Source organism: Macrotis lagotis, chromosome 5, assembly GCF_037893015.1.
Source record: "Macrotis lagotis isolate mMagLag1 chromosome 5, bilby.v1.9.chrom.fasta, whole genome shotgun sequence".
Lineage (NCBI taxonomy): Eukaryota > Metazoa > Chordata > Mammalia > Peramelemorphia > Peramelidae > Macrotis > Macrotis lagotis.
The window spans coordinates 186,116,453-186,143,660 of NC_133662.1; the positions used below are offsets into that span (position 1 = coordinate 186,116,453).

Genomic DNA, 27,208 nt, shown 5'->3' on the forward strand with positions numbered 1-27,208 from the left:
TGTCCATGTCTTTCCATAAATGCATAAAATGCCAGCCAACCAAAATGCCAAGGGAGGGATGGGAAACAAAGAGGTGTGCTTTTCTAGGTCTCTTGATATTGCATGGATACTAGTAGAACCCATGGGCCACTTAACCCTCTGATCATATTTATTTTTTCTATCAAACACATGTGTATATTATTGACTGATAATGTGTTGGATTGTATTTATGCCCACCTTTCTATTGTCATTTGCATGATCCTCAATTTTTATTCTTCAGAGATAGTGGTATTTCATGACTCACAATCATATTTCATCAACTTAATACTATAGAATATTGTTCCTGAAGTCAAGAAGACTTGCATTCTAATACCGTCTCAGATCCCTACTAGTTCTGTGATAATGGGCTAAGTCACTTAAAACTCTGTCTTCTTCAATTTCTTCAACTATAAAATGAAGGAAAAAGTAACTCTTACCTTATAGACTTGTGAAGGTGAAATTAAGTCAAATTTGTAAAGTGCTTTGCAAATCTTCAGGTAAATATTAGCTTTTATTCTTACTGTTGTCGATGAGATGGAATGTTATTCAAGAATTAACTCAGAATCACTGAAAACATCTCTCAATTTCCCCAAAGAAACCTAGGATGTTTTCCTTTTCCTATTCAACTCTGGGTGCAGTCCAGGCATAATATTTGTCCAAGCTCCATATATTGATGGACCAAATCGATATGTCTTTTGTTCAACTGCTTATTATAGTCTTTCAATAAACATTCTTCATCCACTTATTTTTAATATGGATATTCAGGTCAATATCTTTAGAGTAAATATGCTTCTAATTCAGGAGGTTCTGATAACAAGGCTTAAATCTTGATTCAGTCAGGACAAAATTGATCATGCATGTGGAAGACCTAGTCATCTACAATAAAATCCTCCTCTATTTGGTAAATTCATTGAATATTCTTCAAGACAAAGTCAAATACCTTAGCAAACCACTCAATCACAGTTTAGTTTCTCATTTAATATTAGAAGAAAACACAATGAGGACTCATAATTGCCCCGTGTCTGTCCTATCTCTCAGCAGAATCCATTGAAGTCATTGGTAGAAATGGTGCACAAACACTATCATTAATTATACATGGGAGTTTCATTTTCTCTCATACCTTTGTATAATCACCAGAAAGGAATCCTTGCTCAAATCCACTATACATTGTCAGTGGAATGAGGAGACATTGCCGTTTATCTTTAAGATGCCGGAAGGTTGCCAGGAAATTGGACCAAATAGATGACTTTTCCCTTTCTTCTGCATTTTCCAGTTGCTCATTTGGAATCTGCTCAAGAAATACAGCTACTAGTAATACTGCCAAGATACCACTTCCTATGGAGACAAAAGGAATCTAATATGAAAAGGGTGATTTAAAAATGACTTTTTGATATGTATTTTGCCTGTCATAGAATATTGGATCCATCTATTTTGGAAAATGCATACCAATCTGAATGGCACTTTGCAAGGGAGCTTCTAATAAGTTCCCCAATACCAAAGGTCTTAGAGTGGAGAAATATAAATTCATTGAAGAGATTATAAAGACAGTTTGTTTATGCTTGAGGGAAAAATTGGGTTACATAATTTGTAATGACTCTTCCATCTCTAATATTCCAGGAATCCATGAGATTGTTTTTCTTTAGCTTATTCTTATTTATACTGAAATATTTACTTTGGCTTTTTCACACTTAAAATTTAAATATTTTTTTCTAATTTGTCCAAATTGTTTTTATATTTCACTACTTGAAAAAGCCAGGGTATCAAAGTTTTCAGATAACTAAAAATTACATTTCATTGATTATAGCCTCTTCTAGAAAACTTATAAAATTCAATATGCCCAGTCTCAGTGTTGATCTCTGGGGAATCAACATTTTTAAACACTGTTTCATTTAGAGTAGTTTTCATTCATTCCTAGTTTTTGTTTCTTGTGCTTGAACAAGTCAGTGAGTTTTCCATCACAAAATATATTTTTACCACCTGTCCCTATTTCATGTCCTTCTAAATGTCATTTTAATTTCTTGGTACAAATGAATTAGAATAGCATCTTACTGAAGATTAATTGGCAGTCTTAAGAGATTATGCTCACTGTCATTTCAATGATCTCTCATCTTTATAATTCAAAAGTATTATGGTATGAAAAAATTCCTTTCATCCATATCCCCAAGTCATTGACACTGTTTTATCTCATAGATTTCTAATTATTACAGTACATTTCTAAATCAAATATATTAACTGATTTCTCTTTACATAAATATTATTAGGATAAAATTGTCTTCCCCTGGTTCCATAATGTTATTAGTATCTTTAGTTTCAAAATTGCTTTCTAGGATGTTGAAGAATTCTCTTTAAAAGGAGAGGAAATGAGAAATAGATAAAGGTGTTCAATGATGTTACATATAAATGTATGGAGTCCCAGACATGTCTGGCTTCTAGGTAAAGTTTAGTTCCCAAAGCAACTCAGGAGAGATGACAATTAGAACATTCATTATACGCCTTTTTAAAACAAATGGGTCCATGAAAGAGACATTCATTTAAATACAAGGTTTCAGGGGGTCTGATTTTTTTTTTCTCATGGTATCATACACTTTATTTTTCTATTTCCTAATTCACTGTGTCATTTTTTAGTATGACTTTTTAACATAAATATGTGTATCTTTAGGAAAGTTGATGGCTCAAATTAATGCAATAATAGCTGTTTTATATTTTATGTGTATGACTTCTATTTTGTATTTTTAGACTTGAAAAGTCAATAGATAAACTGGATTTTTCTAATCTAAGCCAATTTGTGTTCTACGGTTACCCAAGATTTTTTGTTGTCTATAAAGTAGACCAGAAGCAGCCATCAGAGAAGTTGTCATAATTGGGACTTTGCTCATCAAGCAAGAACAAAGTCACAAGGATTCATTTATATTGAAGGAAAAAAATGGGATGAGTCTCTGTCAGTAATTGGTAGAGTTAAAAATGAACTCACTGTAATTCAACAAAGGAGGACAACAGAAAAACACAAAAATTCATTGTGTACGAAGGGCTGGAAGAGACTTTAGAAATCCTAGAATCAAAGCTTTAGAACTGCAAGGTACTGCCAAGATTATCAATTCATTCATTTTGCTTTTGAGAAAACTGAGGTCTAGAGAATTTGGAATTTCCCTAACTTCCACTACTAGGTAGGGAAGAGGTAAGATTGTAACTCAATCCTGCAGCCTCAATCCTCTGTTTTTACTGTTGTACTATATTGCCTCTTAAAGAATCTTTGACAGAAAACATTTCAGAAGCACTGATATATAACCTTTTCTTTAGATGAACTAGTCTAGAACACAAAGGAATGGTATAAAGGCTTCAACTGTAAAGCAAAGAGATCAGGAAAATATGACCTTAATTTTTTGTTTACATCATTTATCCTTGACTGTGTTTCTATTAGAGAATTTACTAAGCTTAGAACTAGATCTTAGGATGAGTGATGAATTAGCTTATATGTTTGAATTATGCATAGAAATGAAACTTGGTTTCTGGTTTCTGATTGTGAGATTTATTATATCTTGTTGCACCTTGTAGTCTCAGACACAAATGGGACTTCAACAAAAGTCTATGTAAGTACTTTCTGCTAGGTGGCTTTTATCAGCAATTCCCAACCCCTCAACAGTGAATTGCTTAGAATAATTCTCTGGATCTGGACCTTGTGAACACTAACTGGCAAGCAGGTATTTACAGAGCAATTCTCTAAGAGACAAATGATTAAATACTTTTAGTGAACAAGAGTCTGAGATTGTGATCTGAAGAGAAAGCTACTTCAGAACACAGAAGGAAATAGGCTCATCCACCAAATGCTACTGGACTGAAATTCCATGAACTATTGGCATTATATATGAGCTTCTTCTTGGGCTACAGAGAGAACACCACCAACTCTGGCAGCTTTGGTTCACTGGACTTTTTGCCCCTATTTATGTCAGCAATAAATCATTAGGCTTAGCTTTGCCAATACACTAGAAAATGTGTAACTGATATATCTAACTTGATATGAGAAAGACCTGCCAAATAAACCAGTTACTCAAATATTTATTAGATCTCTTCTAGAAGAGACATTGTTTAATTTGGGAAGCGCTCTTTTTTGGTGGGGGTAAAAACAAGAAAAAGGAAGCCCATAGTTTCCTTATTATTGATAATTAGTTGGTATTTACTCTAGACACATACCAGTATAGATACCCAGCAAGGTGTAGATTAACTCATTTGTTGGACGCCTAGTGCTGTTTGTAGATACGTTCATTGTAAAACATTCACTTGCTCCACAGTGTGTCAATTGGCTTTCTGGAATTTCTCCTGTAAAATAAATATATAAATACATTAGAATACTGCATGCCGTACCACTGATTTTAAATAATAAATTGGAATAAATCTCTGGAATCCAGCACTGATAGATTATGGCCCTGTGCAACCCCTTGAAACCAAAATTTAGGAAGTTTTCTCAAATCATTTATACTTAAAAATCAATGACCAGATTGTCACTGGTGCTCTCTTCTGATGCCTCAGCATGGTTTTGAAATAACTCTGTATCCTCAAAAGCTATGCCAACCAACTGTAAACTCTTGTATCTTCTTCTAAAGCTTCAAATATGGGACATCTGATAAAACTGAGGACCAGCTTACCTATATTGGAAGAGCCTCATCATCATAAACCTTTCTAGAGTTTTTTCTTCTCAAATGTCTTCTGCCAAAGATTCTTCTGGGTTTCCAAGAGGCAATTTGGTGGTAAAAGCAGAGTATGGGGTTGCATTGCAGGGTGGAGTTTCAATCTTATATATTCCCTAGCTAATTAGTGGAAGGTAGGGAAAACTCAAATTCTCTAGACCTCAGTTTTCTTATCTGTAAAATGAATGGACTTGAGTTATAGTACAACTTTTGTGCATTTCAAGACCAAGATCACAGGCTCCAATGTTGTGATTGAATGTGGACACAGCCAGCAGGCAAATAAATGGTTGGAAAATGGTGGCATTCAGCTGGACATCTCTAATCAATTGTCAATATGACTTCTATTTTTAGCTTCATATTTCCTAACTTTGAAAGTTTCTTCATACATATCTAGTGTGTCTATTGAATCTAGCACTACAAACAAAACAAAGTAAATAACACTGGATATGGAGTCAGAGAATCTGAATTTGAATTTTGGTTATGGTATTTCTTACCTTATACCTCAATAAATTTATTTAATCTTTTCAGGGCTCAATATATTCATCTGTTTTTAAAGGGATAAGGGAGATTTTAAGGTCCCTTCTGGTTTTACTTCTATGATTACTTTCCAAAAAGTTCAGAAATTTATTTTGCTTAATGATTCCAGTTATAATTTTCTTCATAAGATTTTAAAAAGAATTGTAAATAAATTTTTAGGATGTTATTTGAGCAGATTTATGTCACAATTGTTAAAGTAATGGATTTGGAGTCAGGATCTGACCTTAAATATTTAGTATCTGTATGACTTTAGGTAGATCATTTAACCTCTGATTGCTTCAGTTTCCATATAAATAAAAAATATCAGCGATAATAGCAACTATCTCCCAGGGTGGTTGTGATGATAAAAATGAGATAATATTTGCAAAAAACTTTGCAAGCCTTTAGTTGGGAACCTAGTAGAGATACTCAAGAGGATTCTCTCTTGGCAAGATTTCCTTCCACCTATTATAGTGAACTCTTACAGCCTCTACTGTTTTAAACTAACTTAGTTTTCAACCATTTAGAATCTAGCTTAGGATCTTACAGTTACTAAAGAAGCATACTTGCACTGAAGTTAATAGCAATCTTTTAATTGTTAAATTTAATTGTCTTTTCTAGTCATCATCTGTCCTTGACTTCTGAACTTTTAACAGTTGACTATCTTTTTCTCTTAAGTCTATGTCTTAGCTTTTGTAATGCTGTTCCCTCCTGCTTATTCTATCTGATTGCTCTTTATTTTCTTCTTTATTATTCTTCTCACTGCCAAACATGTGTATCCCCTGATAGTCTACCCTCTACCTTCTAATCGTTAAGGAACCTTTCTTGTTGCTCTCAACTCTTACTAGTTCAATTATCATCTGTGTGAAAAATAGTTCCAGAATGAATGTATCTAACTTTGATCTCTTTTCTGAGTCCAAGTCCCTCATCATTCACTGCAGTGGATAGAATACCCAGCCTGGAGTCAGGAAGACTCATCTTTGTACAAGTTTGGCATCAGACACTTAATAGCTATGTGACCCTGGCAAGTCACTCAATCATATTTTCCTCATCTTTAAATTGAGCTGGGGTAGAAAAAAAGGCAAACCACTTTCATATCTTAGCCAAGAAAATCCCAAATAAGATTTTGAAGAGTTGGATAAGATTAAAAGACCATTAAACAACAAAAACTTTAATGTCTCTTCTGAACCTCTGCCCCTCATCATTCATTGTTTAATGGACATATTCACCTGAATATGTTTCATCATCATTTCAAACTCAATATTTTCAAAATTTAAATCATTATCTTTTCTCTGAAACTACTCCTCTTACAAAATTCTTTCAAAAAAGAATGATTCAATGTTTTATTTTAAATCATTAGTTTTGTTTATGTAATTTATATTCATGTTAATATAATTTTACTTAGGAAAGGATAAATAATATGCTAATAGGCTAAAAAATATATTGGGGAAATGTGAAAATGCAAAAATAATGAGAGCTCAAGCATAAAAACCTTTAGAGTTCCTAGAACCTTATAACTACTGAAGTCTCTTAAAGTGATATTCTTTTTTAGCATCAAATGCATCTTAGTCCTTTATTGGCCATGTTCTAATTCTCAGCTCCTAAAGATCCATTCTTGACTTTTGTCTCACCATATGGATATATCTATGCCAAATCCACTTTTGCTAAATTACATTCATAACATCTGTACAATCTCTCCTCATCTTTTTGTTCATTATCAACAATAACAGTAACAAATGACAGACAGTTTAAATGACTTAGCAAGACTTTTTACCTTACAACATACTTGAGAACTGATTATCCAACCTCCAAAGACCAAACACACTAATTCTTAGGCATTCCATCAACATTTTAGATATATAACTTGGATATATATATACATATATATATATATATATATACATTTTGATACAGCTAAGAATTTTCCTTTATATTAAGTCTTAGTCATTTATCAACTTCTGTCCATTCCTCCCAGTGCTTCCCCCATTTCCAATGATTTTTTAAAAAAGCATAATCCCTCTTCCAATGTGCCAATTCCCTAAAAACTCTTCCCTAGAAAGGAACACTCCTAGTTCTTTTGCTTGATACTCATATGACTTTAACTCAAAGTCCTTCTATTTGCCTACATCTCAGATGATAAATATTCTCTTTAAAACATGGCACCCCAGAATAAACTCAATGCCCCAACTGTGGTTTGAGCAGAATAGAAAATCTTTCACATCCTTAATACTATGCCTTTCTTAGTCAATCAATTACCCTCTACAAGGCATTGAGTTGGTGACTAGAGATACAAATACCTTTGAAATTAATGAAATATCTCAACTCTCAAGGAACTTGCACTCTAAAGGGAAAGACAAGACAATGTATAACTAGCTAGAGAGAAAAAATACAAGATGGCTAATTAGATGCTAATTTGTGAGAATCCTAGAAGTTGGGGGATTAGGAAAGGCTTCATGTAGAAAGTTACCTTTTTGGCAAGGCAAATGGAGTTAAGTGGCTTGCCCAAGGCCACACAGCTAGGTAATTATTAAGTGTCTGAGGTCAGATTGGAACTCAGATACTCCTGACTCCAGGGCTGGTGCTCTATCCACTGTGCCATCTAGTAGCCCAGAAAGTTATCTTTTAACACACAAAAGAAGGGGATTCTTTTACTCAGAGATGATGAGGGAAGGAATTCCAGGGATGGGGTAAATCCACTACTAAGGCATGAAGAAATTAGTTGAAGGGTTGAATATGAGATACAGAGAGGCTGGAAGGATGAGGCCAAGAAATATTTTCTGATGTATCTGTGCAGGGAACCAATATGAATACTGGATTGGAATCCATCTCAAGATCATGTGGCTTTCTTGACCACATCACAAATTCCTATTAACTTTGAAATTTACTAAAATTCACTGATTTTTTTTTCGCTAACAAAATGCTATCTAGTCATGCCATTCCTGTCTTATATTTATGAAGCTGCTTATTTTTAACCTAAAGGTGAAGTTTCACATGTATTTTTTGTCTCATTTCTTCTTTTGATTCAATATTCTTACAATCCCGATTTCTGAATCCTGACTATCCAATGAGTTAGTTTGCCATACCAAAAAAATCTGCACAAAGATAAGGATACTATTTAACTCTTTGTGACAAGTCATAGATATAACATCAAATGTTATAATAACAAGTTCAGATCACTGCAGTGCCCTGAAGACCTTTCCAGTTAATATGGACTCATTAATGACTATTCTCTGATCCCAACCATTCATCCATTTACCAAATTCACATATTTGTACTGTCATCTATCTAAATTACATGTATTCACTTTTCCCAGTTCTCTAAACCAAGATTATCAACAGCAGAGGTATCAAACACACAGTCAGTGAGCCACAACATAACAGTCCCCAGAGCAGGACAAATCAGATTAAAATGTAATTTGGTAATTTTTTTAAAATAAAAATGCAATAATTATTGCTTTTGTTTCACATTCAAAAAGGAGTGATGCCATGACTTGTGCATGAATTAGATTTAAGTGAGATAGATAAGTAGTTTTCTAAGCCTGTAGGAATCATATATATGGTTTTGTGACCCTCTTTCTCTTTGAGTTGAATATCACTTATTTCCAGTATTTCCCTGTTTAATAAGTTTAATAAGCATATTGGAAAAGGAACTAAGCAGAATATAGCATGTTCTTTATGAAGCCATGCTGGATCATTGTGAATGACTTATCTACATGACCATTAATAGAATTTTGTCAGAAATCAAATTGAAACTAGCTAGCCTATTAGGATACATTCTCTTTCTTTTGGTAAAATAAAATGGGCTCAAAATCTGTCCTATACCCTTTAGGCATTTTTCTCATTCTTTATTAACACCAACACTTTTGGTACTTTAGGTTGAAGTTATGTTGTCCCAGGTAAATTGAACTTGTCAAAGGAAACTTACTCACTTATCTCTACCTACTCAACAAAGACAACCAAGAAAGATAAATTAGAAATGTAAAAGAGAACATAATATGAGAGAAATCTTGAAGAGAGAGGTGCACATGCTATATAAAGGTCAAATTGACAAGGATGAGACTTCTGAAAATAAAAGGAAACTGGATTGTATAGCTTGGAAGTCATGAGAAAACTTGGAGGGAAGAGTTTCAGCAGAGGGAAAAGTCCAGCAACCAACCTGAAGCCTTTTGAAGAATGATATCCAGGAGGTTTGGATCTTCCACCTATGTCACATACTAGTTTGGTGGCTATGAGCAAGTCATTGCCCTCTTTTAGATTTAGAATCATTCATTAAGTGGGAAAGGTAATAATTGAATGACCTTTCTATTCATACTTTATTCTTGTTTATGCACATTCAATTCAACTACACTGATCTACTTGCTCTTCCTCAAATCTAATAATCCATCTCCCAAACTTTACATTTGCACTGGAATCCTGCTACCTCCATATCTTTTTCCTAATTTCTCTGAATTCTTCAAAACTGAACTTAAATCTTATCTCTTCCAAGAGAGTTTTACCATTCCTCCTTTCTCCCCAATTATTGTTGCTGTTTATCCTTTGTTCTTGAAGAGGACAGATGACATCAGGAGAGTGATATTTTGCAAATGAATTGGAAGTGAGACAGAGTCATATAAAGCCATCAATCTCATTCCTCCAGAGTCAGTGGAGTTGACTTTCAGCCAAGATGGAGGAGACAGGCACAGTTCTTAAATCTCCTGATCTTCACCCATGTATGATATGAAACAAACCTTTTAATAGAAATCCAATCAAGAAAACCCAGAATGAAAAGCTAATTACATTAAGAGGTACAAAAGACCTATAGTAATAGAGAGGAAGAAGGGAGGAGATGAGAAACACCTGAATCTTCCCCTCATCAGACTTGGCTTTAAATTAACTTACACACACACACACACACACACACACACACACACACACAAACACAAACACACACACACTCAGTTAACTTAAAAAACATCTTACCTTTCAAGTATTAAAAGGGGAAAAGGAGAGGGGGGGATGGAGACAGGGAGGGGAGAAAAAGGAGAGGGGGGATGGAGACAGGGAGGGGGAGAAAAAGGGGAACTAACAGAAGGAAGGGAAGGGAAGGGAAAATGGAAAAAGGGAAAGGGGAAATAAAGAGGAGGGGTAGATATAGGAGGGCAAACACACTGAAGGGGGTGGTATTCAGAAACAAAATACTGGGGAACATAGATAAAAGGAGAAAGGAGACAGGGAGGGGGAGAAAAAGGAGAGGTAACAGAAGGAAGGGAAGGGAAAATGGAAAAAGGGAAAGGGGAAATAAAGAGGAGGGGGTAGATATAGGAGGGCAAACACTGAAGGGGGGTGGTATTCAGAAACAAAATACTGGGGAACATAGATAAAAGGAGAAAAAGGGGGGAAATAAACAGAAGGAAGATAGCATGAAGGGCAATAAATAGTTAGTAATTATAATTTTGAATGTGAATGGGATGAACTCTCCTTTAAAATGTAAGTGAATAACAGAGTGGATTAAAAACCAGAATCCTACAATATACTGCTTACAACAAACTCATTTGAAGCGGAGAGATACATATAGAGTAAAGGTAGAAGGTTAGAGCAAAATATATTTTGCTTCAGCTGAAGTGAAACAAGCAGCTGCAGAAATAGATAGTGTTAAAAGAGATGAGAAAGAAAACTATATGCTCCTAAAAGGTACCATAGATAATAAAGTGATTTCAATATGAAATATGTATGCACCCAATGGGATAGCATCCAAATTCTTAGAGGAGAAGCTGAAAGAACTACAGGAAGATATAGACAGCAAAACTCTACTAGTGGGAGACCTCAGCCTTCCTCTCTCAGATTTAGATAAATTGAATCATAAAATAAACAAGAAAGAAGTTAAGGAGGTAAATAGATTGTTAGAAAACCTAGATATGATAGACTTATGGAGGAAACTGAATGGGTATAGAAAGGGATATACCTTTTTCTCTGCAGTACTTGGCCCTTACACAAAAACTGACCATGTACTAGGGCATAAAAACCCAACAATAAATTGCAGAAAGGCAGAAATAGTGAATACATCTTTCTCAGATCATAACACAATAAAAATCATATGCAATATCGGGTCAAGGAGATATAGACCCAGAACTAATGGGAAACAGAATAACCTCATTTTAAAGAATTAGTGGATCAAACAACAAATCATAGAAATAATTAATTATTATATCCTAGGTAATGACAGTAATGAAACAATATGCCAAAACCTATGGGATTCACTCAGAGTGGCTGTCAGGAGATATATCTTTAAATGCTTACCTGAATAAATTAAAGAAAGAGGAAATTAAGGAACTAAATATGCTACTAAAAAATTAGAGAAAGAACAAATTAAAACTCCCAATTAAATTCCAAATTAAATACTAAAAATTAAAGGAGAAATTAATAAAAGCAAAAGCAAAAAACCCCACTATAATTAATAAATAAAACCAAGAGTTGGTTTTATGAAAAAACCAATAAAATTGATAAATCTCTGGTTAATTTCATTTAAAAAAAGAAAGAAGAAAACCAAATTGCTAGTATCATAAATGAAAAAGGTGAACTCACCACCAAGGAGGATGAAATTAAAGTAATAATTCAGAATTATTTTGCCTAACTCTATGCCAATAAATTGGCAATCTAAGTGAAATGGACTAATATTTCCAAAAATATAAGTTGCCCAGGTTAAATGAAGAGGAGATTAAATACATAAACAACCCTATCTCAGAAAAAAAATTTCAACAAGCCATCATTGAACTCCCTAAGAAAAAAATCTCCAGAGCCTGATGGATTCACAAGTGAATTCTACCAAACATTTAAGGAACAATTGGTTCCAATTCTATATAGACTCTTTGCAAAATTAGGGGAAGATGGAACTCTGCCTAACTCTATGACATCAATGTGGTGCTGATACCTAAACCAGGAAGAGTTAAAACAAAGAAAGAAAATTAAAGACCTATGTCCCTGATTAACATAGATGCAAAAAATCTTAAATAAAATCTTAGCAAAATGATTACAACATTATCACTAGGATAACACATTATGACCAAGTAGGATTTATCCCAGAAATGCAGGGTTGGTTCAATATTAGGAAAACTGTTAGTATAATTAATTATATCAACAATAAACTTATCAGAAATCATATGATTATATGAATAGATGCTGAAAAGGCTTTTGACAAAATATACCACCTATTCCTACTAAAAACACTAGAGAGTATAGGAATAAATGGACTGTTCCTTAATAAGTGGTGTCTATCTGAAACCATCAACAAGCATTATATTCAATGGGGAGAGGCTAGAGGAATTCCCAGTAAGATCAGGGGTGACAAGGGTGTCCATTATCTCCACTACTTTTCAATATTGTATTAGAAATGTTAGTTTCAGGGGCAGCTAGGTGGCGCAGTGGATAAAGCACCGGCCCTGGAGTCAGGAGTAGCTGAGTTCAAATCCAGCCTCAGACACTTAATAATTACCTAGCTGTGTGGCCTTGGGCAAGCCACTTAACCCCATTTGCCTTGAAAAAAAAAAAGAAATGTTAGCTTCAGCAATAAGAGAAGAAAAAGAAATTGAAGGAATTAGAATTGGAAAGGAAAAGACAAAACTCTCACTCTTTGCAGATGACATGATGGTATACTTAGAGAATCCTGCAAAATCATCAAAAACTACTGGAAACAATGAGCAAATTTAGCAAAGTTGCAGGATATAAAATAAACCCTCATAAATCCTCAACTTTTCTATATATGACTAGCAAGATACAAAAAGAAGAACTAGAAAGAGAAATCCCATTCAAAGTAACCTCAGACAATATAAAATACCTGGGAGTCTTTTTGCCAAGGCAGACTCAGAAATGTTTTGAAAACAATTACAAAACACTTCTCACACAAATAAAATCAGATTTAAAGAACTGGGTTAACATCAGCTGCTCATGGATACATAGAGCTAATATAATAAAAATGACAGTTCTACCAAATCTAAACTACCTGTTTAGTGTCCTATCAATCAAAATTCCAAAAAATTACTTTGATGAATTAGAAAAAGTGGTAAATAAATTCATATGGAGAAATAAAAAGTCAAGAATTTCCAGGGATTCAATGAAAAAAATGCAAAAGAAGGTGGCTTAGTCCTACCTGATCTAAAATTACATTATAAAGCATCAGTCATCAAAACTGTCTGGTATTGGCTAAGAAATAGAGTGGTGAACCAGTGGAATAGACTAGGTGCAATAGCAGGAAACAATTATAGTAACCTGCTGTTTGATAAACCCAAAGAGTCCAGCTATTGGGATAAAAACTCTCTCCTTGATAAAAACTGCTGGGAAATTTTTAAGTTAATATGGAAGAAACTTAGATTACGCTAACACCTCACACACTATACCAAGATAAGATCCAAATGGATACAGGATTTAGACAAAAAAAAATATTATAAGCAAACTAAAAGATCAAAGAGTAGTTTACCTGTCAGATTTATGGAAAGGGAAGGCAGTTTATGACTAAAAAAGAGATGGAGAATATCACTAAAAACAAACTAGATGATTTTGATTACATTAAATTAAAAAGCTTTTGCACAGACAAAGCCACTGTAACCAAGATCAAAAAAGTGTAGTAAGCTAGGAAACAATCTTTACAACTAGTGTTTCTGACAAAGGACTCATTTCTAAAATATACAGAGAACTGAGTCAAATTTTAAAAAAAGCCATTCCCCAATTGACAAATGGTCAAAGGATAAGCAAATGCAATTTACAGATGAGGAGATCAAAGTGATCCCTAGTCATATGAAAAATTGCTCTAAATCATTACTTATTAGATAAATGCAAATTAAAGCATCTCTGAGGTACCACCTTACACCTCTCAGTTGGGCCAATGTGACCAGAAAGGACAATGCTCATTGTTAGAAGGGTTGTGGGATATCTGGGACACTAATATATTGTTGGTGGAGCTGTGAACTCACCCAACCTTTCTGGAGAACAATTTGGAACTATGACCAAAGGGCAACAAAAATGTGCATACCCTTTGATCCAGAAATATCACTACTGCGGCTATACCCTGAAGAGATGATGAAAAAGGGTAAAAATATCACTTACACAAAAATATTCATAGCAGAGTCATTAGAGTCCAGTGATAAGACACAGGCCACGACTATTGGCAATGGCCACAAATGTTGTAGGAAACCATGTCCTTTATAAGGCAGAGTTTTTCCTAGGTCTCAGTTTGTCTGGCTTTGCCCATTCAATAGTTAAAGTCTAGGTAATTAAAAGAGACTATTACTTTTTCCATTGGAGGTTCCCTTTCATTTATACTATCCTTTACATGCAAGGTTATTCATTTGTTGTTTCTCCCATTAGAAGATGAACTTTTTTGAAAGAGGGACTATGTTTTACTTATTCTGGTATTCACTATGCTTAACATAGTAAGCATTTCATACTTATTGAATTACTGTCAAGATTTTGATATTGGGATGAATGAGAAATCAAGGATGACTGAGGTTATGAGCCTGATTGAGACTGATAGTGTCATTGGCAATCAAAGGAAATGGATGTTGGAATTGTTGAACTGAACGGTGAGGCATTTATTGGTAGACTAAGAAGGAATGTGTGCATTAAATGGTGATAGAGATGGGGAACAGAGCAAACTGGGATGCTGCCTTACCTTAAAGGGTAGTTATACAAATTGTAAAGTATTATATAAATATGGGTTACTATTAATCAATGAATTTTCTTTCATCGATCTTAGAATTTTCAACATATGTTTTTTACTAAAAATAAATTGAGAGGGTAGCTAGGTGGCACAGTGGATAGAGCACTGGCCTGGAGTCAGGAGTACCTGAGTTCAAATCCAGCCTCAGACCCTTAATAATTACCTAGCTGTGTGGCCTTGGGCAAGCCACTTAACCCCATTGCCTTGAAAAAAACCTAAAAATAAATAAGTAAGTAAATAAATAGATAGATAGATAGATAGATAAATTGATATGAAAACCACCATGCAAGACAATTTTATATCTGGGTGTGCCTAAAGCAGATAGGTGTAGTAAGAGAATATGTGAAAGGAGAAACTTTGATCCTGGATGATGCAATGGTACTACTAGTCATCAAGGTAGTTGGCAGTCCCTAGTTCCCAGCAATCTGATAAAATACACAGCTGCCTTGAATTATTATGACTATGTGACCCTTAAACCTAGTAGAAAACTAGGATTATTCAGTTGTATATGTGGGAGGGGAGTTGGGAGGAAAGTCAAACTAATTTTGTATTTTGTAGAAAGTTTGAAAGTGAGAACAATGATTAAATAATCCTGCAAAGTTCATTACATGTTATACTGAGTTCTCTTAACATAGATTGCAAAAGAAATAAAGAAATATTCTCATCCTGAATCAGCAGATCTTCAACAGATATTCTCATCCTGAATCAGCAGATCTTCAACAGATTAAATGATCAAAGAATGTGAATAAACACTTTTCAAAGGACAAAATCAAAACTGTCAACAACCATATAAATGCTCCCAAATCACTAATAATTGGAGAAATGAGAAGTAAAGCACTTCTGAGGTTCTACCTTATAGCTAGCTACCAGACTGGCAAATATGACAAATAGAAATGACAAATGTTGCAGGAACTGAAGGAAAACAGCCACACTACTCCAAGGTTGACAGGGTTGACAATTAGAACAGGCATTCTGAAAAACCATTGAACTATGGTCCCAAAATCCCTAAATGATGAATATTCTTTGATCCAGCAAGGCTACTACTAAATCTATATGAAAATTGAACATGAATCATGTTAAATACATTCTGATAGTGAAGGAATGGATTCAAAATAGAGTTTGAACCACACATTTTTGGACATGGTCAGTGAGGAAATTTGCTTTGCATCACTATTTATATTTATTACATTTTAATTTTTTTATAATTTTGCAGTAGGGAGGGGGTGTGGGAGAGGGAGAGAGAAAATAGACATTATCTAATTAAAAATAAAATTATTTTAAGGACAAATCAACATATTTCTCTTGCCCATCACCACAGAAATTTCACCCCTCTTTGAGCAGTATTTCAGCCAGCTCCTTTTACCTTTGGTAGCATCCTGCTGAAATACCAGAGATGAAATCAAATTCCCCCAGACACCAGAGGACTGAAATATGAGAAAGAAGATGCCAAAATACTGGTTGATGACATCTTTCCCAAGTTTTCCTGCCTTCTGTGCGTACACATTTCCACTAATTGTAAGGTAAGTGCATTTGGCTGACCACAGCGGGGCTCCTCCTAGACCTAGAATTATGGAGGCAGGGATCAAGGTGTACCTACAAAAAAAGAATCTCAGTTAGTCAGCATAAAATGACATGTTCTTCTTTTTGATTGCTTTTTTAAGAGAAATGATGGAGAAAATACCATCATACTTAAAGAAATGAATGAGCAATATACTTTTTAGTTGAGGCACATGGGTAGAGAAGGCAATAAGTGTCAATGAATTCTGGTACTGAAAAGTTCAATATTTGGTTATCAGGTTATTTCTAACAATTTTAAGCTGCTGAAATGATAAGAAAGCTTTGACTTCCTCAACTGGATTGTTGCATGATGCTGCTATAGTATAAGAAGAAAGAATTGATCTTTTCTGTCACATTCCATTGCTGACTTCTCTTCATATTTGTCCTATATTTAATGTGTAGTAGGATTCAATTGGCTGAAAGTCGGGGTTTTTACTAGAAAAAAGAAGAGGGGGTATACCAGCTGGCATAGAAGTTTCCCAGGGAGAAAGCAATATAGCAGCACATGGAAGCTGTGATGGTCCACTTGCAACCAAATTTCTTAATAAGAATTGGAGGAAGGAACATGGAAGACAGGATCAGGGCTCCATACACAACACTGAGGGTAGCTACTCCTAGTCCTTCCTCATCATTAAGGCTGCTCTGTGAAAGCAAACAAATAAAAATTAAGGTCAGTTATGTGAGTTCAAGAGGGACCAAAGAAAAGATCCTTCAGTTATTCTGTTTCTTTTCCTGGAAAACTTTGAATAATCAAATGAAAACATATCTTTTTTCTTCTTATAAAGCTAAATTTATTCATTTATTTTAAATTCATTTGTAATCTTTCCTCTCCATTGCATTCATACACTTTAACTTAGTAAAAATGAAAGAAAGAAAGAAATGAAGAAGAAAGAAAGAAAGTAAGGAAGAAAAAAGTCCTGAGAGTAAGCATAGTTCACCAAAACAAATTCCCATTTTGGCTATGACCAAAAATAAATGTATCTCTCACTGAATTTTAAATTCATCATTTTTCTGGCAGGACGTGAGTAGTATGACAAGTGCCATCTCTCAAATTTCATGAGGTAGAATAAAGAAAAAAATAACACTAAAATTTTATAGAATCACTTTTGTGTAGTAGTAATGAACTTGAAATAAAGTAGATATCCTCCCGTAAAGCTATCTTCATTGTGGTACATTAATGTATTGGAATATTATTACTCAGAAGAAATGATGGCAAAGTAGTGAAACCATGGGAAGACACAAACTCATATAAAGTAAATTGTTGTAGTCATTTTGTATATATTTTTCTTTGTGTAGTCATTTTGTATATTTCCAATGTAAATGGAAAGAAAAATGAAAATCAAAACTAAATGCTATTAGAGGCATATACCTCTCTCTCCTCCCTATTGAAGTGGGAGACTAATACAATGTCAGATTTGGTTGAAAGAGGAGAGGCATATTTGGAATTTAAAGGGATGTAAAACAAATGGCAACAAAAAAATCTGTGTTCATATTAAGATACCTTTAAAATTAAGGAAAAGACCAAAGACTCATTTACAAATTTAGCAAAGGGTAATAGAAAACTTACAAAAACTACTGAAGGTAAATAATGAATAACTTTTAATATTAGTAAAATAAGTTCAAAATGAAACACTTGTCCTTCATAAAAGGAATAGATGATTCTGGAAAGTTTGTATGGAAAAAGCAAAAAGAAATCCAATATGATTTTTCTCCCTCTTGTTTCAAATTTCAGCAATAATTATGTTTGACAAGATGTTTTGATAATCACCCAGGGAACAGATATTCATATATGATACCCCCACAAAGATTCTTTTTGTTTAGGTTTTTGCAAAGCAAATAGGGTTAAGTGGCTTGCCCAAGGCCACACAACTAGGTAATTATTAAGCATCTGAGGTTGGATTTGAACTCGGGCACTCCTGACTCCAGGGCTGGTGCTCTATCCACTGTGTCACCTAACCACCCCTCCCACAAAGATTCTAAGGAAGAAATTAGACCTGGAAAGAAGCAAATACATATTCCTCTCAAACTTTAAGCAAAGATAGAACAGCTTCTATGCCCATGAAATCAAATAAGAATGTCCAGAACCAGGTTTAATTTCCAATGCAATATCATCAATGAGTAAGACTAGGAATAGATTCTGCACATAACAATTAGAGAAAATAGCAAATAAATCTAACCTAAGCAACAATCAACAACTTATCAAACATAGAGAAAAGATCACATAATATTTCTAAATCTTGTTCATTACAGCTTTTCTACATTCTTCTCTTAAAATTTTGCAAACTATCTTAAAGTTTAGACCCTTTTCTCTTGCCTTCACTTCTTTTCCTCTAACTGATTTCTAAATGGGCTGTACCTGAAACTGCTCTCTTCCAAAATAGAGGAGTCTCTTAAGGACCAGATCTACAGGTATTTTCTCTGTCCTCATCCTTCCTGACTTCTCTGAAGCACTTGAAAGTGTTGATTGCTTTCTTGTTTTGCATTCTCCCCTTTTGTTGTGACAATGTTCTTTCTTGATTTCTTTCTCCCTGTTCTTTGCTGGATCATCTACAAGGGCCCACTAACTATGGGCAAGCTCCAAGGTTCTGTTCTTGTTCTTGTTACATTTTCTTTCTCTTTTGTCTTGTTTAGTGAACTTATCAACTCACATTGGTTCAATTACTGTCTCTACATATTACTCCAATTCTAAATATCATTGCCTCCTGAGCTCTAGTCATGGTTCTCTTTCAGCTAATTGGACATGTCAAAATTATTGTCCTAAAGACATCTCAAAACTTAATCCAAATCAGAAATCATTTTTCCTATAAATCCATCCTAAATTTCCCTATTTGTCAATGACTTTATGATTCTTCCAGTTATTCAGTATCATTACCTCAATATTATCTTTGACTCCTCATATTCATCTCACATATCCAATCAGTTGTCAAGTTATCTTGTTTCCACCTCCAAAATATCTCTCACTTACATCTATCCCTTTCACTTTACTCATACAATAACCACCCCAGGTTCTCAACACTGATTAAGACCACTGTAGAAGCCTTGTATTTGCTTTCCTTACCTCACATCTCAACCCCACTCCAACCCATATCCTCCATTCAGATACCAAAGTGATTTTCAAAACTTTAGGTTAAACCATGTCTGTCTGTCTGTCTGTCTGTCTGTCTGTCTGTCTCTCTCTCTCTCTCTCTCTCTCTCTCTCTCTCTCTCTCTCTCTCTCTCTCTCTCTCTCTCTCTCTCTCTCTCTCTCTCTCTCTCTCTCTCTCTCTCTTACTCTCACACTCACATTCCCCTAAACATTTCTAGAATAAAATATAAACTCTTCTGATTGTCTGGTAATAATCTTCACAGTCTGCCCCAGTTGGCCATTCCAGTCTTATTTGCATATTTCTCCCCTTCATATAACATTTAGACATAAAAATCATGTTGATTTTATTAGTGTTTTTGTTTCTCACACATGACTCACTGTCTCTGTGACTTTTTCAATGACTATCCTCCATACCAAGAATATTCCTCCTTCTCACCCACATCTTTTAGAATCCAAGTCTTCCTTCAAGACATATCAAGCATCTCTTTCTGTTTTCCAGTCCATATCCCCCAACTTGCTAATGCCTTCCCCACTAAGATTTCTTTGCTTTTATTACTTTTTTTATGTATGTTGTGTATATACCTATATATGTTTTTTTTCCTACTAGAAGGTAAGATCCTTGAGGACAGGTATCTCGGGTGCCTAACCTAGTGTCTAAAACACAGCTGTTACAAGATCAGACATCACACAGTTGACTAGTTGACAAAATAAAGTAGTTAATTAATTTATATTGTTATTTAATGATGTGTTACACTGTCATTAAAAAATCAGTGTTCATTGACTCATGTACTAGATGCTCTGGAATTTCAGCTAGCCTTCCTTGTGGGGGAAAGTTCAACTGTAAGGTTCATCCTACCCTAACAAGTACCTCTATTTCCATCCAGTAACAATCCCTCTAGCTGTTTGCAATCAAAGTCAATCAAAATGTGATAGTCTTCAAAATGTTGAACACTGAGGATACAAAGAGGAATAAGACAATAATAAGCTTAATGAATGCCTGATTTGAATGGACTCATCCCTGAGTGACAAGAGGAGGAAATTATGAAAACAATGGCAGAATTGTTCAACAACACCTTGCCAGATCTATCCCACTCAATACTCAAGATTTATGTAAAAGAATTTCAGGTCCCACATAACGAAACAAAAAATTCTCCACTCTACTCTGACCAACACCCAAGTTTTAGTGAAGGTGTTGAATACCATCAGATATTCCTTCTCCCAATCCTATTACCAGAATTTATCACTAATTCAACCTATTCAACATTAAAAAAGTCTTCATATCTTTTTAAAAATTCAATTCAAGATGACTTCAAATGTATAGCCTAAGGAAAAAATGCTTGCCTTCTCAATGAAATGGGGGGGGGAGGGAGGGAGAGAATTTGTTGCTCAAAAAATGTGTTTATATTTAACTGGGAAAATATAATATTAATTTTTTAAATTTAAATCATGCAAAGATTCCATTAGGTGCATATTCTCTTTTTTAATCACCCCCTCGCTTCTTGAAACTCTCTTCTAATTTAGTTTCTGAGAAACACAAATGCTTGAGTTTTTCTTATGCCTTTCCAAACTTTCCAATTCTTAACTTTCCAAACTTAAATTCTACATTATGTGGCTCCTAACTCCACAAGGACACTTCAATATTTTGTCTTATGATATCACTTTAGTTTTATGCCTTTTCCTAAAATTAAACATGTCCAAGATTGATCTTATCACTTTACCCACCAAACCAACTTCCCTTTTCCATTATTGGCCAAATCAATCAGTCATCTATGTCTCCTTTCTTTTGCTCTCCCTCCATATTCATTTAGTTACTAAATCCTGTCAATTTTTCCTTCATGTTATCTCTCATCTGGGGCAGTTAGATGATATAGTAGATAGAGAATAGACCTGGAGTCAGGAAGATCTGAGTTCAAATTTAGCCTCAGACACTTAATAGTGTGATCTGGACAAGTCATTTAACCCTGTTTGATTCAGTTTCTTTATCCATAAAATAAACTGGAAAAAAAATTAGCAAACTACTCTAGTATCTTTACCCAAATGGAGTCGTGAAGATGGTCAAGACTGAAACAAATTAACGTCAAAATCTCTAATCTCTGAATTTTCAATATTGCTGCCTCCATCCTGTATTAGGCCTTCATCTCAAACCAAAAACTACCAGAAATGAATTCTTTTATTCTTGTCACTGACCTCTCCCCACTCCAATTTGTCTGACAAATCTTTGCTGGATTAATCACTGCAAACATGAAGAAGGAGCTTGTAATATAACAGAAAGCAATGGGATTTGGAGTCCAAAGACTTCAGTTGAAATCTTAGCTCTGTTGTTTATTACCTGTGTGACCTTAACCTATGTAGGACTTTGTTTTGTCACTTATAAAATGATGAGTTTGGACTAAATGATCTACAAGGTCCCTTCCTACTCTAAAACAATTAGTCTCTTTTATGTCTAGTACCAATTTGATAATCTTAAATGGTTTCCTATTGAGTGGTTGATAAAATTCAATATTTGCAAACTGCTATTTAGTACTTGCAACTAGGTTCTAAACTATATTCTATATTCTTATTAAGCCATAAAATTTTGCACAAGAGATTTATCTATTAAACTACTGCTGCCTTTGGCTTCCATATATCTGTGTTTAGAATTGATATCAAATGTTTGCTGGTTAAGGCAGGTTCTGAGCTCTTTTAGCTGCTTCCTAATAAACCTATTTAGGCTAGCTAAACATTCTTTTATAGAAAAGGGTCCACTCTAAGTTTGGTCCTTGTATGGACAATGCCTCTTATCATTAGGTATTTTTTCATGCATTTATATGTTTTATCTCTCCAATTGTAAAATCTCTTGAAGGCTCTTCCACATTGTCTTATACATAGTAGGTACTTAATAAACATCTGTTGTTTGATCAGTTGCTCAAAATTCTGAACAAGAGAGAGCAATTCCTCAGAATATCAGGAAGAAAGAGGAAAAGTCAATAACAATTCATGTTGGCACAGCACTTCAAGCCTTCTCAGAGCAATGCAAAAGAAATAAATGGAGGATAGCAATCATGTTTAGACTAATCACAGCCTAAAACAGTGGAAAAAACTTTTCCATAGAACATCAGAAACTGATATAAGAAATCAATGATAAATCATATTGACCTTAGCACTTTAAATTTTACTAAACACTGTCTTCTAACCACTGAAGCAGGTAGCACAAATAGGATTATCTCCATTTTACCAATGAGACTCAATCAAAGAGAAGAGATTTTCTTAGAATCACAGTCTCACAATTTGGTTTTTTAAAAAAAAATTTTAATATGGCAATGGGGTTAAATGACTTGTTCAAGGTCACAAAGTTAGTAAACATAAGGTATCTGAAGTACTATTTGAATGCAGGTCCTCCTAATTCCAGGACCAGTGCTCCATCCACTGCACCACTGTGCCACACACACATGGATTTGATTTGAACATAAGCCTTACTAACTCCATTTCCCAAACCCTTGTCTTTCTGCCATACTGCTTCCTTTTGGGAGGAAACCTGTTTGACTTTGCTTTTTATATCAACTAGTTGACACAATAGAAGACTACCAGGATTGGTGTTAGTAATACTGGAGTTCAAATTCAACCTTAGACACTAGCTGTATGACCTTGGTCAAGTCACTTAACTTTGCCTCAGTTTCTTCATCTGTAAAATTAACTGCAGAAGGAAATGCAAATCACCCCCAGAAACTTTGCCAAGAAAATTCCAAAAGGGGTCACAAAGAGTCAGAAATCATTGAACAACAACAACAAAATTATTATATCAGGAGTTTGGAGTACAGTCAGAGCTGTTCAGACCTAAGGCTGTTTTCCTATTCTTGAGGATTAGCTACTGGGTTTATCCTGTATGTTTCTGTAAACCCTGTGGTATTTCACTTAATTGATATTTCTTCACCACCAGCGGCTTCCCTACCAATCAAAAAAAAATGTGCTTTGGTCATTTGAGTCTGATTAAAGGGTATGAGAAAAGAGATTTCAATCAGTAAAAGCAAAACTTAAAATGCCAAGTCTATTTTCTGTGTGAAGGAGCCTGCTGATATCGAATCAATAATAATAGATGTGAGTGGAGCAAACCTTTCCACTCCCCTCTGTACATAAATCCAATCTGGTAAGACTTGAAAATATAATTGCCAAACCTTCTTTGCAGATTGCTTTTTATTAAACAGAGCTAGAACCCTGAGCATAAAAAAACTCCATCTCCTCTCTTTTGTATTCTTCTCCTAGACTCTTTTCTTTCCATATACCCTTAATAATTTCAATTAGTGTTGTAGGCTGTTAAATCAACAAGAATTTGTTAGGTGCTTTCTGAGTCCTAGCAAAAAAAAAAGATAAAGGAAAACAGTCCTTGTCATCAATGAACTTACATTCCAAAGACAGAACTGATGTGTAAATAAATAGGTACAAAGAAGAACACCTCTAAATGATACATGGGTAGCCTTACAGGGGAAGGCTGTAGCAGCAGTTCATTTAAAACATCCATTGGTTAATTAAGGCTTCTGGTCTTTACAAAGACCCTTTCTCTACTTAGGACTTTTTGTTTGGGATCTCACACCCTTAATTTCTGTTTTTTTTTTTTTCATGGTTAAGGGCTTCCTGAATTTAGGCATATGTGCTGGTTCTTCCAAGGAAGAAAAGAAGGAAGGAAAGAGAATGAAGGGGAAAAAAAGAGACAAAGAGGGAAAGAAAAAATAGAGAGAGGGAAGGAAAAAAAGGAGAGAAAGAGAAAACTGACTGTGTTCATTAGTGTAGCCTACTGATTGGCCATCCTAAATTAGATGTTAGGATTTGAATGACCATTTGAGATCATCAAGTGAAGTCTAGCCCTCTCATTTTATAGATTAGGAAAATAAAGCCAAGATAAATGAGTCAAACAGGAATCATTTGCAGAGCAAAGATACACACATGTCTCCTAAATCCAAGCTTTATTGGTCTGAATAGATTGGTGGTTTCAGCAAATTGTTTTTAGCTGCATAATACATTTGGAGCTTAAAATTCCTTTGGTGGAATTCCATGACCAAGGATTTCTGAATAATTAAAGTCATGGTTACTTATAGGGCAATGAATAGAGAGGTACACGATTGGCAATGGACTCTAGAATATTCCCAAGGAAGAGTTGACTATATAACAAGAAAAAAGGAATCCGGGTTGAGTGGTGCATTGGATAGAGTACTTAGACCTTTGGTCAGGAAGACTTCAGTTCAATATGAACTCAGATACTAAATTGTTGCATGACTTTGGGTAAACCAGTTCGGCTCAATTTCCTCAACTATAAAATGGGAAAAATAATGACAACTACCTTACAGTGTTGTTATAAGGATCAAATGAAATGATATTTGTAAAGGACTTAAAACGAGGTCTGGCACATAGTAAGTGCTATATAAATGCTATTTATTATTATCATTATTATTATTAATTCCTTTCTTGATAACTATATAATGTCAAGAAAGCTCAGGGGAGGTACCCCTTCAAATAGACCGCCAGTGGAATATTTAAATTATATACGGAGGAGAGCCCAGGAGGATGAGTGTTGGGTGATAGAATCAGCATCAAAAAATATGCAAGCTTTTGGTCTACGCCTGGGGCTGCAAGATAAAAAGGATATATATCCTTGATTCAGGGGTTTCCAGTCTAGAGATGATGCTATGTGTAATAATTCATAAAGTTAAAATATAACTATGTGAATGGCAGAGGTCCAAGAGAGTAAACCTCTCTAAGATGCATGGAGAGAATGTTACTTCTATCTGGAGAAATGGGAGAGGCGGATTTTCTGGGGTACAGAGGAGCCCCTACACTTTAAGTTAGTGTAGCCCCATAAAAGCCCAGACTGTCGCATGTACAGTGATAAACTCAGATCTGGTGGTCATTAAACAGTCCTCTCCTTTGGATTCCATATTTACAAATCTTCCTCTTAGCAACTCCCAACTCCTAAAGTCTATTGTCTCTAAATTATGTCAACATCTAGAGGGAGCTAAATTTCCAGTATCATTGGACTTGTGTCCAGGCCTGACTCAAGATCACAATTCCAGGCCTTGGTCCCTACTTGGGGAAAACATTTGCTATTTGAATAGTGAAAAGGGAAACCCAAATTTCTCAAATTCCATCAATACCTGAAGGAAACATTGCTTCCTATTGAGCATAAGCCTATTCAACATTGGATTCAACATAAAAAAAAAATATTAGGATTGTTAGACACAATTTTTAAAAAGGAAATATCAATGCTCAGTTATATGTTGCAAGTTATATAACTTAGCTATAGCAATACTCAGTTATAAGTCTCAAATAGGTTAGGAACTTCAAAACACTAAAATAGAAAGACATTTCAAGGAAATCAGAGTATTATTTTTTCATCAGTTCAACATCATCTGTAATTTTACTCTAAGTTTAAATGAGCAACATCTCCACAACCAAAGTAGAAAATGTGTGGTGACAAGTTCAGAACTGGATGTGAGCTTTTTGACAAATTGATTTCCTTTTTCTGGGGGTGGGTGATTTCCTTTATGCAATAGGAGGGAGAACAACCAGTATTTTGTCTCCCCAGTTTTCCATCATTGAATTCTAGATTCTGAACAAGATGCTTGACTTCTAAATATAGTTCTTTGGATTTCCCTTCAGAACCTTATAAAGCACATGTATGTTGTGAGGTGGGGGAATATACATCCCTTGGGTTGGAGGTGATGATCCAGCAGAGTGTACAAAGAAAAATATGAGAATTGAAAAAAGCAATGTAGTTGTTCTAGCTGCGAATAGCTACCACCTGCCTCTGCCATTCTCCTACATGTCCATGGGAGGGCTACTTGAGTTGCCAGCAATGTGAGCTCCTCCACATGCCCACCTGGCTTCATGAATAGAATGAAATGGGATACATTTCAATGGAATAATCATTTTTCCAAGATCTTGTAAAATGGGATTTTTTTGTTTATAAAACAATTTTCCCCCATTTACATTTTTACTGGGTCTTACCAACAAAATAAATCACATTGAACATTTAGATAAGGTTTCCAAAGGCCTGGGATTAATTATTTGGAATGTGATTTTTCTCTCATCTTGAGGGTAGTTAAGACAGGTAAAACAAATTATTATGAATCATTCTGTTTTGAATCACTTGACTTTGAGGTCAGATTCTATACCATGAATCCACAAGTCTCATAAAATCTGAATATGTTGCCTTCAAGTTAGACCTTTGGCAAGCTTGTGGAGTAGACAAAGTTCTGCCTCTTTAAGACTCCCCATCCTGGGATGACCATGGACAAGTGAAAGGATGACAACTTCAGAGACAAGCCATTGAGTCCCAACTCTCTTCTTTTAGAAATGAAGGGACTGAGGTAGAGTTTAAGAGACTGGCCCAGGCTATTTAGCTACTAAGTATGTGAGGCAAATTTTGAATGCTAATCTTCCTAATTTCAAGTCTAGCCTCCTATCCACTATACCATTATTGTCTCTCTTCTCACTTGGAAAATGACAGTTTTCCTATTTCAAAGATTTGTGAAGCACAAATGAAATTATGTTTTCAATGCTTTACAGTACCATGTATCAATTATTATATTACATATTTGTTCATGATGTTAGAAAGCATAAAACACCAGAAATGCCAACAAATGTTGCACATTTTAATTATATCTCTCAAAAGATCACAGGTGATACCATATTG

General features: G+C 34.7%; 1 protein-coding gene and 1 long non-coding RNA gene across 3 annotated transcripts in view; one reads left to right on the forward strand and one right to left on the reverse strand.

Annotated features, from left to right (window-relative positions):
- Positions 1-27,208, forward strand: part of LOC141488189 (uncharacterized) — a 50,106-nt gene that overhangs the window by 19,844 nt on the left and 3,054 nt on the right. The window contains exon 3 of the long non-coding RNA XR_012468608.1: positions 16,276-16,423. This is a non-coding gene — a long non-coding RNA (uncharacterized LOC141488189). The remainder of the gene's footprint in view (positions 1-16,275; positions 16,424-27,208) is intronic.
- LOC141488188 (protein unc-93 homolog A-like) overlaps positions 1-27,208 on the reverse strand; it is a 63,474-nt gene that overhangs the window by 14,932 nt on the left and 21,334 nt on the right. For both annotated transcript variants that reach the window (XM_074188037.1, XM_074188038.1), the window contains 4 exons: positions 16,921-17,102; positions 16,267-16,496; positions 4,207-4,332; positions 1,139-1,353 (listed from right to left, as the gene is read on the reverse strand). In XM_074188037.1, the coding sequence (XP_074044138.1) occupies positions 1,139-1,353; positions 4,207-4,332; positions 16,267-16,496; positions 16,921-17,102 (753 nt within the window). The remainder of the gene's footprint in view (positions 1-1,138; positions 1,354-4,206; positions 4,333-16,266; positions 16,497-16,920; positions 17,103-27,208) is intronic.